The 15,217-nt window shown below is 36.3% G+C and overlaps 1 protein-coding gene across 3 annotated transcripts in view; it reads right to left on the bottom strand.

Moving 5' to 3' along the window:
• Positions 1-15,217, bottom strand: part of INTS2 (integrator complex subunit 2) — a 50,977-nt gene that overhangs the window by 2,996 nt on the left and 32,764 nt on the right. For all 3 annotated transcript variants that reach the window (XM_070478578.1, XM_070478580.1, XM_070478579.1), the window contains exons 17-23: positions 14,357-14,521; positions 13,010-13,211; positions 7,717-7,842; positions 3,745-3,943; positions 1,247-1,498; positions 790-897; positions 309-414 (exon numbers count right to left, since the gene is read on the bottom strand). In XM_070478578.1, the coding sequence (XP_070334679.1) occupies positions 309-414; positions 790-897; positions 1,247-1,498; positions 3,745-3,943; positions 7,717-7,842; positions 13,010-13,211; positions 14,357-14,521 (1,158 nt within the window). The remainder of the gene's footprint in view (positions 1-308; positions 415-789; positions 898-1,246; positions 1,499-3,744; positions 3,944-7,716; positions 7,843-13,009; positions 13,212-14,356; positions 14,522-15,217) is intronic.

Below are 15,217 nucleotides of genomic sequence, written 5' to 3'. Positions count from 1 at the left end.
CTAATGACATAATTACATTCAGAAAGCAGACCTGATTTCCACTTACAAAATTTGTGATGCTTAGTATATTTACTGTAAATCTATGTATAGTCATTCTCAAAAACGAAAGATACAACTTGCCTACCTAATCATCCCCTCTATACTATACATCACATTTGTCACAGAGAAGTTTTCAAAAAGAATAACTCAAAATTATTGCATAAATTAAACTACCAGTGATGCAGAAAACATGGTGTGAGTAAATTCAGAAAAAACACGTACTACTTTATGGTAGACATCTTTGTTATTGATGCCCATGAGATACACACCTGTCAGCAAAGTTCCCATGACATTGACAGCTAAGCGAGCCACACTCAGTGACTTTGGTAATGCATACTGGATACACAAGTGAGAAAGCAACTGGATAGCAAATATCTGTAACACAAAATCCAAAGATTACAAGTTTCTGAAGAAGGTCTTTGTGTGCGTATGTGCCTGCTAAGTTGCTTCAGTCATGTCTGACTCTTTGAAACCCTTTGGACGCACCCTGCCAGGTCCTCTGTCCATGGGATTTTCCAGATAAGAATACGGGAGTGGGTTGCCATGCCCTTTTCTAGCGGATCTTCCCAACCCAAGGATCAAACCCGCATCTTTATGTCTGTTGCATTAGCAGGCAGTTTCTTTACCACTAGCACCACCTGGGAAGCCTAAAGAAAGTCTTTTAAGTATTAAAAACTGTAAAGTGGTTTATATAACTAGGAAGATTAAACAACGGTCAAAATTGTCCTAAAGTTCCAAAATACTCATTACCTGTTTTTCAAGTTCTGGTTGTGCAATTAGCTCAGGTATGAAATCCAGACAGATGTGCATAGACGGAATACCAGCGACCGTCAGAGGCAAGAGTTCACATGGGTAACCCTATCTCAACAAGGAAGGGGGGGGAAAGTTAGAAATAAAATAAGTCAAGACAGATACAAATACAAAGGAAGGTTTCACTTCCTTGATGTAACAGTTGCTCAGGAGGCTACAATGCCCTCCATGTTTCCTGGCATTTCACCTCTCTGATGCACTAAAATAGAGATAAATTATACAAACACTTTATCAGGCTAAAATCAAATTTTTAAAAATCTTGATTTTTCTCCATATTGCAAAGAACCATGATCATTTGCATGACTTCCAGTTTCTAAATGATCCTATTAATTCAGCAATTCACAACTACCCCCCAAAACAAAGTTCAACCAAAAGGTATCATTCTTCTAAACCAGACCTGAAAGTGAACAAGTTTAGCAATGTTGGGATCTGCGATGTACATTTGGTGCAACAGGCAACAGATAAGGCACTGAACTTCTCGAAGGTTACAGAGCAAATTGTCTTCTCCTTCCTCCATTCCCTTATTTGGAGTGCTGGCGGTAATAACACTTTGAACATTCTTTAGCAAGCTGTCTGGATTGACCCCCTTTGCCTTCTCCTCTTCAGTAGGTAAGCAGATCTCCAAGAGAATCTGGACTGCTGCACTATCCTACAAACGAATAAAACACAGAGAAGTGAAGAAGTTTCTGAGAAGTCTGATTTGTTTTCATATAAACTGATGTGATAAAAACAAATAACTCTTTCTTCAAAGAACAAACAGCAAAAGTGAACAATCTGTACGCCAGCGGTTCTCAGCTTTTTTAGGGCCATGAACCCTTTTAAGAATCTGAAGGAGGACTTCCCCGGTGGCACAGTGGATCAGAATCTGTCAATGCAGGGGACACGGGTCCAAACCCGGGTCCAGGAAGATGCCACATGCAGCAGAGAAACGAAGCCCCTGAGCCCCAGCTCCGGGCCCGCCGTGCCTAGAGCCTGTGCTGCACAGCCAGGGAAGCCACCGCAACGAACAGTGGCCCATCACCACAACTAGAGAAGTCTCGCACGTGGCAATGAAGGTCCAGTGCAGCTAAAAATGAGTAAATAAATCAAATTAAATTTTAAAAAATCTGAAGGAAGCTAATGCCACCCTCTTAGCATAAAAAGTTAACATATGGCATAATTTCAAAGCGCTCACACATCTCCAATGATGATCCACGGACTCCAGTTTACTACAAGAGTATTCTAATTCAGTATCATCCAAAATGGACCCCAGACAAAAAGTGACTTCTACCAGAATCTCTTTTTCCTTCCTCTTAAATTCTTACTTCGCCCAGGATGTCTTGTATTCCTCTTTTTTTCCTCACCTCTGAAGATGGTGGTTAAATAAATGTCTAAAAGCCACTCCCCTAAGCTTTTCTCCCTTTTAATTTGAAGATGGACTTTTTAAGGCTCAGGAAAGACTCTGCCTCACCATCCATTCCATCTGTACAACTCATGTTGCTCAGTCCACAAGCCTGTGTGTCATTTCACAGAAAAGCAGCTTCTTGAGGGGCGATCTATTTAATGGCCCTACCTATAAGGGAGAGCTATAATCACTCTTACCTAGCAGCAAGGAAGAAAAGAAAATGAATACATAACATGCATCTCTGAAACATAGCTACTGCCTAGGATAGAAGAAGACAATTACTCCATCTAACTGAGTAAGAACCTGATTATAAACTAAGGTTAGCCTTACATTACAATCATTCATAAAGTAAACTTTATAATCATTCTTGAGGGGGTTTGGGTTATTACTGTTCTGCATTATTTTCGTTTATACACTCTGGAGCCAGCCTGCCCAAGCTCGAATCCTATTAATAGCTTCCCTACTTACTAAATATATAACCTTGAGCATGTCATTTAACCTCTTTGAATCCCATTTTCCTACTCTGCAAAAGTGGAGATAATACTCCATTAACTTCTAGGTTGGTTGTAAAGATTAAATGAGTTAATACATATAAAAAACACAAAATAGCATCCACCATATAATAAGCATTATATAAATGGTAGCCATTACCATCCTCAATCACTTCTCTGAAACTCTGGGTGTCAGATTTATCTTAGAACTCAGATTTTTTTTTCTGTGATGTAATATAATACCCACAGCAGAGACTAAGACAGTGTACTGTAATCAAATATATTAATATTTCTGCAGCAAAACATACCAATTTTCATAGTAAGTGGGATAAGGGCCACAAATAGCTTCACATTAATTCAGGTCAAGTTTTGTCACAAACGAGGTCATATCAGGTCAGGTTTTTCTGCCAACTGATCACCAGAAAAAATGCTTCAGTTTTCATAGCTTTTTTGGATTTCCGTATCGCAGATAAGGGATTGTGGATCTGTATTATTACTCTAATTCTCCTTATTGCCAATGAAAAATTTTCAGAAAATATTTCAAACTAAGAAAACATTACTACTATGTAGACCTCTAACTGTTTAACATTCAACCATCTCACATGTCCTGCAAAAATTACTACCTAAGGCTTTAATAAATTCTACTTTGTTAAAAACCTTTTCTAAATGGAACATTAACTTATGCTGTCATAGTATTTATCACTGCCTGACATTTTATTACATATATATACTTCTTGTCTGTCTCTACCATTTGTTTTTTTCCTCCATCATTTGATTTTAAGAAACAAAAGTCTTGTATTTTATTAAAATGTAAATCTCACTAAAATGGCTATTAAATAAATATCATGAAGATTATTCCTGATTTTAATAATAAAAGTCCATCTGATATTTAGAAGCAAAGGTAACCCCATTGTAAGTTCAGTAATAAAAGAGATATACAATATGTTACCACTGTATTTAGAAGGCCATCTATTTAACAGGGAAGCCTTTGCCCTTTTTGATTAGATTTTACTTTATTACCTGAGCAGCCAGTAATGCATTTTTCAGTTCTTCTCTGGTAACTTCTGGGCCATCAGTTTGTCCAATTAAACCTATCGTATTATTCTGAGAAGGCCTATCTTGCTCTGCTGTTTCCTTCAGATGAGCACTAAGGTAGGCTTTGGATGCCAGAAGATACCCATTCAACATGTGCAGAGTAATATCCATCAGTGGGGGACATCTACACAAAGGAAGAAGAAAAGAAAAAAATACATGAGAATATAAATTACTAAATTAGCCACAACATGATCAATCAGCTTATATAATTAGAAAAACCTGAACAGTACCTCAAAACCTAAAGAGCAGGAAAGTTACACTTTTCCCACTGAAATATTCATTCTCAAAATGAAAGCTTAACACATGTAATTCTCTATACTTTTGTATGAAAAGTATTATCTATTTCACTTCATCAGCTAAAACCAAATATAATGTATGACCTAGAAAAAAAGGCATTCTTTTTTATAAAATAATGGCACTACCAATAAATCTCTTAGCTATGAATCTGCAAGGCAACAGTCCTCAAAGGGCAATAGTCTAATGTACCTAATTTTATATTTAAAATAGATAACCAACAAGGACCTACTGTATAGCACAGGGAATGCTGCTCAGTAATCTGCAATAACCTAAATGAGAAAAGACTTTGAAAATGAATAGATGCATGTGTAACTGAATCACTTGGCTGTACACCTGAAACTAACACAACATTGTGAATCAACTGTGCTCCAACATGAAATAAAAATGTTTTACAAGGAGAGGAACAGTCAATTATTGATAAGATGAGGCAGATTAGATATCCATTCTTTCTACTACTGTTTATTCTTTGGAGCAAGACAATTCTGTATTTCAAGAACACTTCAACCACTCGATGGTAAGTTATTTACCAAGCCCTAGTTTCCTTAACTAAAAAATATTCATTCCTCAAAAACTGTTACAAATTAAGGTTAAATGAGATAAGAATAGATGTAACAATTACATGTAAAAAAGGAAACCAAAAGATACATCAGTAACCACTAAAATATTAAAAAGTCAAACCCTTAGAAAGACTTGAGAATGCCACTTCCCAGCCTGTCACAACTGAGCATGTGTGCACAGAGGCAGTAGAGCTTTGTTTTTAAAAAACCTGTGAAACACCGCAAACAGCTTAAATGTCCATCAACATGTCAATGGTTTTTCTGAAATGTTCAAATTTTCTATAATAAAAATGCATGTATTAACAGTGAAAAAAATAATATCAATGGTTAAATAAGCCATGGCAATGTTCCCAAAACTGAACTATTTATTTTTTAAAAAGTCCTAAACTCCACCAGCCATTCTGATCAGAGTTTCTGGAGGTCAGGCATATATAATATGGAATACTAATGGAATACTCATCTATATATGGAATACTATGCAGCACTTAAAACAATAAGAAGGAGGAGCTATGCAAACTCATATGGAAAACATGTTGAAAATGGTAGGTTTTTTAAAAATAAATAAATAAACCATTTAATTTTTTAAAAGCACCCAAAACAAAAAAGTAAATACTTCTATTTATAAATTTGCAAATGCTTGGAAAGTGAAGCTCCTAACACACCATTACGACAATAAAGTTCCTTCTGGAGATGAAATTGGGATTGGTCAAGAGGACAAAGAGGAATTCTCCTCTAAAAATGTCATGATAGACAGGAGAGAACACGACTTTTCAGTGTACACCTTTCTCTTCTTATTAATCTACTTGTTTTTGTACTTTTTAATATATATTGTGAAAACTTTCATGTATACATTAAAAAAGGGAATATTTTAATGAACCTAAGAACCCATCAGCCAGCCAGCAACAGTTATCTACATATCACATGGCTTACTCAGACTCCCCCCCATCCATTTTACCTACCCTCAACCACTGATTAGTTCAAAGAAAATCCAAAATGTCATATCTCTTTATATTGTTTATGTTTAAAAACCATCTGAATGACCACTTGGGAAAAAATTAAATTTTAAAAAAATGAACAAAATTAAAAGACAAAACAATAGAATAAAAGAAAAAACTGCATTCTATATACAAATAGCTGATATCCTTTATACATAAAGAGCTCTTTAAATCAAAAAAGGTAAGCATTCCAATAGAAAACTAGGCTAAAGTATAAAATAATAAATATATTAAAATATCCAATCTAACAAAATATAAATTAAAATAGGAATTCATTTTTCACTTATCAAATTGGAAAATACTACATGAAACAGTATAGGAAAGTATACAATAGCAAACACCCACTAGAGAATGTAAACTGTTTCAGCCTTTCTGTATGGCGGAATGAAAACATGAATCAAAAGACTGGAAAATGACCATGTTCCCTTTGCCTCAATAATTCCATTTTTAAGAATCAATTCTTAGGAAATAGTACACATCAATTACCACAGCACTAAAAATAATTAACAAAAAAAAATGGAAATAAAATATCCAACAAAAGGGAAGTGAGTTAAACTTTAGTGTACCTATGTGGAATACTACCTAGCCAACTAATATAAGAATATCTATTAACATGAGAAAAAGTTAAACAAGTTACTGAGTGAAAGATCCAGACTACAAAAACATGTCATATGTTATAGTAGCATAAATTAACAACTTCCTGAACAACTGGAGGTGATTTAGGTGAAAAGTTAAGTGGATTTTAGCAATGGTAAATTGTTTTAGAAGTGGTTCTTCTCTAGAAGTGTTCTTTACTCTTGTTTCCTTTTTAAGTATCCATATATAGATACTTAATATCATTTATATTGTTTACTCTTCTGACTCCTCATCCCTCTGAGACCTTGATCTTACCAAACTGTATCTGATTTATTCTGCAGATGTTGTCACTTCAAGAATGTCATCCCCAGGATTAAAGACAGATGAGTATGTTAGACTGTACCCTAGTTAGTCTTCTTTACTCCAGCTTCTTTCCCCTCTAAGTCATCTAGCATGAACTTTCTCTTCTCAAGTTACCAACTAAATGATCTCCTAAGCCTAACACTCAAGGCCCTCAAGAGTCTGACCTTAACCTAACATGCAGCTCTCAAGTGTGTGCTCAAAAATTCAGCCATCCACTCAAGCCTTTTTCCCACTGGCTTTTATACTTTTGCTCACACTATTCTTTTTCTCAAGATACCTTTTTTGACTGTTAACACCCCATCGTTACAGTTTCTGTTCATCTAAACTCTATTTCTATTCTTCAAAACAGAACTTTGATTTCCTCCTAAAACTTTTAACAGCATTCATTTACTATACCATTCATCTGCATGTGACCATACTATTTAACTTTTCAGGTATGGGTTTTATTTCCCCATACAGGTGATAATCACTTTAAAGGAAGACCCCTCAACTTGTATATCTTTGCTATTATTTAGCAAAATAAATATATATCTTTGCTATTATTTAGCAAAATAATATTTTGCTAAATAATGTTAAAACTGAGCAATTAGAAATTCAAATATTAATGATGAGGACTAATTAATTCCACCTCTTGAGGTGAAGTTACTTCAAAGAAACTGCTTAAGTTCAGCCACTGGCAAGGACTTATACACAAACGTGGAATAAATGAACATAACCTCACAAATGAGGATTCCAAAAAGATCACAATTTTAATGCATGCAATAGTTCACAATAAACCAATTTTTTAAAAGGTTTTTTCAACAATGCTAGCAGAAACAATATTATTTTTCACTATCTTGACTCTGAAAGAATAGCTACTATTGAGGGCCGTGAAAACCAAGGATGATATTTTCTTAAAGCTAGTATTGTTAATCACATATTAAATATTAAAGTGAAGTTCATGAATATAGACAACAACAACAAAAAACAACCAAAAGCAAAAACCTCACAGGTCATATTGCCAGGTTATCTGCAAGCACACTAAGATATAAGTTTAAACTGAATGTTTTCAATTTCCTTTGACTCTCTAAAGCATAAACTCTATAGTAGAAATGAAACTCAACACATACCTGTATACCCTCTGATCACATCTTAGCACAATGAGAGGATCTATCATCAGGTCATTCTGAGTATACTTTTGCTGTCGTACAAACGTTATTGATGGTTGAAGTGCGTTAACTGTCATTACCCACAGCCTGATGAGAAAATAATCACATGTTCAAAAACAGCTATATCATAATTGAAACCTGTAGCCAGGTTAGAAAGCTACATTCAGGGAAAAAAATCAGAACAGGTATAAATGAACTTGGGAAAATTAAAAACTATTAAAAAATCTAATCTATCATTATGTTTCTAAAACAAATGAAAGTAGTTTCAAAAATCTTCACAGTTCTAATGGAATAATCACCACGTATAAAATGAACATTTGAATTAAAACCTCAGTTATACCATACTTGCTATATGACTGTATAAGTCATGGAGATCCCTGAACTTATTTCTCCTCTGTAAGATATGAAAATACCTATAAATGAAACGATATCCACCAAAGCACTTTGAAGCTATAACTGGCCCCATAAATTGTCACTGTTCTATATTTATCACCAGAGACTCTCAATGTGAGATGCCACTATGAGATTAGACATCAATATCCATAAAAGTGGTTACTACCCTAACTATGCCAACAGAGTTACTGAGAGATATGCAATATGGAGGGTATCTGATCTCTCACAGTGAAGGCCAGGAAGCCACCAGCCCTGTTTAAGAGCTTGCCCACTCTTAAACACGAGTGGGTAGCCAATGGTCATCAGACATCAAAGAAAGCTCCTAATTTGAAAAAGAGTAAAATATACAAACAGAAAGAGGGAATGCCAAAGAAACAGAGAATGTAGGGATAAGAAGAAAAAAATTCTTAAATGTATAATTTCCTTAAAGTATGGAATATTTCATATATGAGACAAGAACAGAAAACAATTAGAGATTTTCAAATAAGAGTTCTTAGAAATTAAAACTATAACAGGAATATTTTAAATTCAAAGGAAAGAGCAAAAGATAACATACAGAAAACATCTAGAAAATGTATTCAAAAGATAAATTTAAAAATAGAGGAAAAAGAGGAGAAAAATCAGAGTAGGTCAAAGAGGTTTAAAACCCAAACTGCAAAAAAATTCCAGAAAACAGACAAAGAGAAATTATTGGGGGGGGGGAAAAAATATATATATATATATATGAAATGTACCAGCATTAGTCCCAGATGTAAAAAAAAAAGGCCAAACAAGTGCCCAGGACCACAAATTTTAAAAGTTGCTGATGCTGTTTAGCTGCTAAGTCATGTCCAATTCTTTTGCAACCTTGTGACCTAAAGCCCACCAGATTCCTCTGTCCGTGGGACTTCCCAGGCAAGAATACTGCAGTGGGTTGTCATTTCCTTCTTCAGCGGATCTTCCTGACCCAGGATTTAACCCATGTCTCCTGCATTGGCAGGTGGATTCTTTATCACTGAGCCACCAGGGAAGCCCACAAATTAAAAAAGAACCACATCAAAAGGTATCATCATGAAACTGCAGAAACAGTGAAAAAGAACCTAAAACCTTTAAGAGAGAAAAAACAACAGTCACATACAAAGGACTGCGAGGTAGTAAATGAGGTTAATCAATAGCAATCAGGAAAGCTCTACTTACTTCAACAGAATAAAGCCTTCAAGTTGCTAAGAGGAAAAATAAGCTAGAATTCTACACCAAGGCTAAATATCAATCGTATGTGAGAGGAAGAATAAATACCTTCTCACACATGAAAACCTCAAAGAAAAAAAAAAAAGTTTCCCAAACAACCTTTCTCAGGAAGTCACTTGAGTATGAGTTCCACTCCTAAGGAACTAAACCAAGAAGGAGAAAAACATGGAACTGAACCAAAGAGAAAGCATTCCAGATGGCTACTGTGGATGTCTCGGATTGAAAGCTCTGAAAGGAAGGTTTCCAAGGAAAAATGTTACAGATATGTTATCTGGTATGTTACAACTGTTATGTAAATTTCTACTCAACAATATAGTTTGAAAGTGAATGTGTTATTAATACAGAAAAAAAAAAAAAAACCCTAAACAAACAGACACGAGGCAAACAACTCAAGGTTTGTATGTGGGGTGCAGAGGAGGACAGTTGTATAAGAGAGAGATTATAATCACAGGTTATCATATACATCAACTAAAGTAACACTTAGGTACTCATAAGAAGGCATTCCTAAATTAACAATGCAAAGTAGAGGAAAACAATAGAATGGGAAAGACTAGAGGTCTCTTCAAGAAAATTGGAGATACCAAAGAAACATTTCATGTCAGGATGAGTACAAAACAGGACAGAATGGGTAAGGATCTAACAGAAGCAGAAGAGATTAAGAAGAGATGGCAAGAATACACAGAAGAAACTATACAAAAAAGGTCTTAATGACCCAGATAACCATGATGGTTTGGTCATTCACCTAGAGCCAGTCATCCTGGAGTGTGAAATAAAGTAGGCCTTAGGAAGCACTACTTATGCAAAAAGCTAGTGGAAGTGATGGAATTCCAGGTGAGCTATTTCAGATCCTAAAAGATGAGTCTCTTAGAGTGCTGCACTCAATATGCCAACAAATTTGGAAAACTCAGTTGTGGCCATAAGACTGGAAAAGGTCAGTTTTTATTTCAATCCCAAAGAAAGGCAATTCCAAATAATGTTCAAACTACCACACAACTGCACTCTCTTCACATGCTAGCAAAGTAATGCTCAAAATTCTCCTCAACAGTACACGAACCAACAACTTTCAGATGTTCAAGCTGGATTTACAAAAGGCAGAAGAACCAGAGATCAAATTGCCAACATCCACTGGATCATAGAAAAAGCAAGAGAATTCCAGAAAAACATCTACTTCTGCTTCATTGACTATGCTAAAGCCTTTGACTGTGTGAATCACAACAAACTGTGGGAAATTCTTCCAGAGATGGGAATACCAGACCACCTTACCTGCCTCTGAGAAATCTGTATGCAGGTCAAGAAATAACAGTTAGAACCGGACATGGAATGACAGGCTGGGTCCAAATTGGGAAGGGAGTCGTCAAGGCTGTATATTGTCACCTTGCTTATTTAACTTATATGCAGAGTGCATAGTGAGAAGCACTGGGCTGAATGAAGCACAAGCGGGAATCAAGATTGCCAGGAGAAATACCAATAACCTCAGATATGCAGATGACACCACCCTTATGGCAGAAAGTGAAGAGGAATTAAAGAGCTTCGTGATGAAAGTGAAAGAGGAGAGTGAAAAAACTGGCTTAAAGCTCAACATTCAAAAAACTAAGATCATGTCATCTGGTCTCATCACTTCATGGCAAACAGATGCAGAAATTAATGGTAACAGTGAGAGACTTTATTTCTTGGGCTCCAAAATCACTACAGATGGTGACTGCAGCCATGAAATTAAAAGATGCTTGCTCCTTGGAAGAAAAGCTGACCAACCTAGACAGCAAATTAAAAAGCAGAGACATTGCTTTGCTGGCAAAGGTATGTACAGTCAAAGCTATGGTTTTTCCATTAGTCATGTGTGGATGTGAGATTTGGACCATAAAGAAAGCTGAGTGCCAAAGAATTGATGCTTTTGAACTGTGGTGTTGGAGAAGACTCTTGAGAATCCCTTGGACAACAAGGAGATCAAACCAGCTAATGCTAAAGAAAATCAGTCCTGAAAATTCATTAGAAGGACTGATGCTGAAGCTAAAACTCCAATACTTTGGCCACCTGATGCAAAGAACTGACTCATTGGAAAAGACCCTGATGCTGGAAAAGACTGAAGGCAGGAGGAGAAGGGGATGGCAGAGGATGAGATGACTGGATGGCATCACCGACTCGACTGGACATGAGTTTGAACAAGCTCCGGGTTTGGTGATGAACAGGGAAGCCTGGCATGCTGCAGTCCATGGGGTCGCAAAGAGTCGACACGACTGAACAACTCAACTGAACTGATGCTGGGAAAGACTGAATGCAAAAGGAGAAAAGGGCAGCAGAGCATGAGATGGTTAGATAGCATCACCAACTCAATGGACATGAATCTGAACAAACTTCAGGAGACAGTGACAGACATGGAAGACTGGAGTGCTGCAGTCCATGGGCTCTCAAAGAGTTGGACATGACTTAGCAACTAAACAACAACTCATAATTATATATACACTGAATATTTTTTTAACCAAAAATTTTGATATAACTGGGTTGAGAGAAATGGAGGAAGGGAGGATATGTGTTGGGTGAGAAGGACTCATAGGGAAGCAGGTAAGAGTGCTCAATCTTTACCTTGTACAGTAGGAATTCAAAGATAATTTCTAAATTGGAATGTCAGATAATCATGGTAATTATAAGCATATGACTAAGATATATGGTGGGATATAAATGTTAGAATTAAAAGATAAAAGAGCTGAGAACAGGTGTCTCTGAGGAGCAGTAGTCTAAAATGAGAAGGTAGGGACAGGCCTTATACACTATCTAACTTATGTGCAGTTATTAATTTGCTGCTGCTGCTAAGTCGCTTCAGTCGTGTCCGACTCTGTGCGACCCGATAGACGGCAGCCCACCAGGCTCTGCCGTCCCCAGGATTCTCCAGGCAAGAACACTAGAGTGGGCTGCCATTTCCTTCTCCAATGCATGAAAGTGAAAAGTGAAAATGAAGTCTCTCAGTGGTGTCCGACCCTTAGCGACCCCATGGACTGCAGCCTAACAGGCTCCTCCGTCCATGGGATTTTCCAGGCAAGAGTACTGAAGTGGGGTGCCGTTGCCTTCTCCGGTTATTAATTTGGTATAAGTAAAAATCAAATTTAAAATGTATAGATATTCTCAGACCTACTTAGTCAAAATCTCAGGTAAATCCAGCCCAATATTTTTTTTTAGACCTGACCAAGTGTTTCTGATGCAATCTATGGACCACCAGAGACCTATGTGACTAAAGACAAAATAATGAACCCAGCATTCCACTCTGATTTAATTAGCATGGCATATAACCTGGGCATCAGGAGTTTAGAAAGCTCTCTGGGAGATTACAATGTACAGCAAACTCTGGAACCACTGCATTGATGCAAGACACAATGGTAATCTACATCACAATTAGGCACAAATGACTACAACTCCCTTTCAAAGAACTTTCTCAAGTTGGAAATACTCGAAGGTTTCTGTGTTAAGATAAAATATACTATTTTCCTTAAGAGATATAACAGCCCTTTAATCAGTAGTCTTCAGAAAGGATTTATATTATCAAAAAGTTTTTTTTTAACAATTTTTTTTCAACATTTCAACTTAGGTTACTGTGTCACTGCTATACACTTATCTATTACATGTAACAGGGCGTTGAAATTACCTCCTAGGCATCACAGTATTCAGAACCATCCAGAGTTTATTGACTGTTTGAAGAATTCGCCGTGGAACCCCTGAATTCAACAGCTGATGCATGTTGGATGTTAATACTTCTGCATATGGTATAAGCTCACTGGCAGAAAGCAGAGTCAAGTGTTCTAGAATCTGCATCACTTGCGTGTGACTTACTGGGACAGCTGAAAACGCTAAAAGGAAAACTGCCGTCACAATCTCAGCACTACACAGCTTACCAAATGGAAAGCAAATATTGCTCTGTCACACTATAGGCCAAACAAATCAAGAAAACAATATTGCTTTAAAGAAAGTAAAACTTTCAATCCTAGCCATAGTTGTGGGGACACTTAAAATTAGGCCCTTAAGAAAAATTCATGTTAAAGTGCAGTTATTTCATAAAGAACAACAACAACAAATCTCATCCTAAAAATCACAGTCGTGACAATGACAGAAAGACAATGATTTGCACTGATTTTAAAAACTGGCTGACCACAAAAATATACCCAAGTATTGCTTTTGGTATTAACATTCATTCGAAAAATTCAAATTTCTTGACACCTCCCTTCAGGTAGCCCTTTATGGACTGTAAGCAGCTGTTAATAAAAAAATATCCAGAACTGTGATCCTTCAATAGAATGGTCACTAAGCACTTTTGGCTACTGAGCATTTGAAACGTGCCTAGTATAAAACGAGATGTGCTGCAAGTTTAAAACACACAGACTTAGTATGGAAAACCACTAAAATATCTAACAGTTTTTATATTGATTACATGATGAAATGATAATACATTAGATATACTGGGTTATATGAAATAATTATTTAAATTAATTTTGCTTTTTTTCTGACACTTTGAATGTGGCAAATTATATAGAAAGTTTACAGTTGTATGCGTAGCTCACATCCTATTTCTATTTGACAGTGCTGACCTAGACCATTATCCACGAACAGCAAATACATTGTTTTCTATTCCGTGGCACTTATTTATTTTTATATATATATTTATTCATTTTTAACTGATTGATGATTGTTTTGCAATTCTGGTTTGATTTCTGTCATACATCCACATCATGGCACTTATTTCTGACCGGTTTTAAGACCTTCCTAAACCATATGACCTGTTTATTGATATAATGTAGACCCTATGAGGAAACAGATGCAAGCATGTCAGAAAAAAGAAAAAGGGTTAAAAATCCTTACACTCAAAGAGAATTACTTTATATAGTCACCAAAACACTGCTCTATCTCCAGGAAAATTCTGCATGATTCTAAGATTTCAATGGAGCTAACATCTCTCTGTACTATTAAAGGGGTAAAAGGAGTTATCAGTTTACTATACCTTCTTGAAGTTGTTTAGGAGAGTGGTTTTTGGCATTATTAGTCAGAAGCATTCTCCTTAACAGGGCATCTGTCCCTGTGATTTCCTCTTCACAGATCCAATCATCCACGATACACAAATGTGGGTAATTGGTTGCAAGGAGACGGAGTAAAGCAGAATGCAACCCTTGAAAATGTACAAGATGTCAATTGGATTCCTCATTCTTAAACATCAAAATCTCTTTTCTCTTTCCCCTTTCCCTTCTCCCTTTCATTTTCCACCAGCCAAAGGAATCCGCACTTTTTACACATGCACACTACAGTTTGAGAACTTCTATTCAGTACTTCAGTCAGGGACTTTGCTTAAATCAAGATCCGCAGTTGAACTGATACAAAAGAAGCTGGAAACCACTACTTATCAAAAGTTCTCAAGCTCTCTTCCATCCTATTCCAGCATAAAAGTAGCAGTAGCTCAAGAGTTGAGTGGGCTATTAAAAAAAAAAAAAGAGTTGAGTGGGGAGGAAAAAAAGAGAAGGGAAAAAAAGGTTCATTTGGGAAAGATCACATATGGTTTGAAAAAGGCCTCACTCAGAAATTCTGATAGACTTCTACAAGAGAACACATCCGCTCCTCCAACCCAGTTGAGAATCATTGCTATACATGGGTAAAATTAAAGTTGCCCAACTTGAGTGCCTAAATGTACACTTTATGTACATTTTCTCATTTCACCCTAACATTCCTACAAGGCAAGCAGCATCGTCGCTGTTCTACTCTCAAGGAAATAGGCAGAAAGATATTTATACAACCCAAGCAGTACTGATGATACCCACAAGAGGGTGCAATTGTCTTCTTTTAAGAAGAATTAGGAAGCTCAGAAGCATTG

Source organism: Odocoileus virginianus, chromosome 17 (genome assembly GCF_023699985.2).
Source record: "Odocoileus virginianus isolate 20LAN1187 ecotype Illinois chromosome 17, Ovbor_1.2, whole genome shotgun sequence".
Classification (NCBI taxonomy): domain Eukaryota; kingdom Metazoa; phylum Chordata; class Mammalia; order Artiodactyla; family Cervidae; genus Odocoileus; species Odocoileus virginianus.
This window is presented reverse-complemented; position numbering and strand designations above follow the sequence as displayed.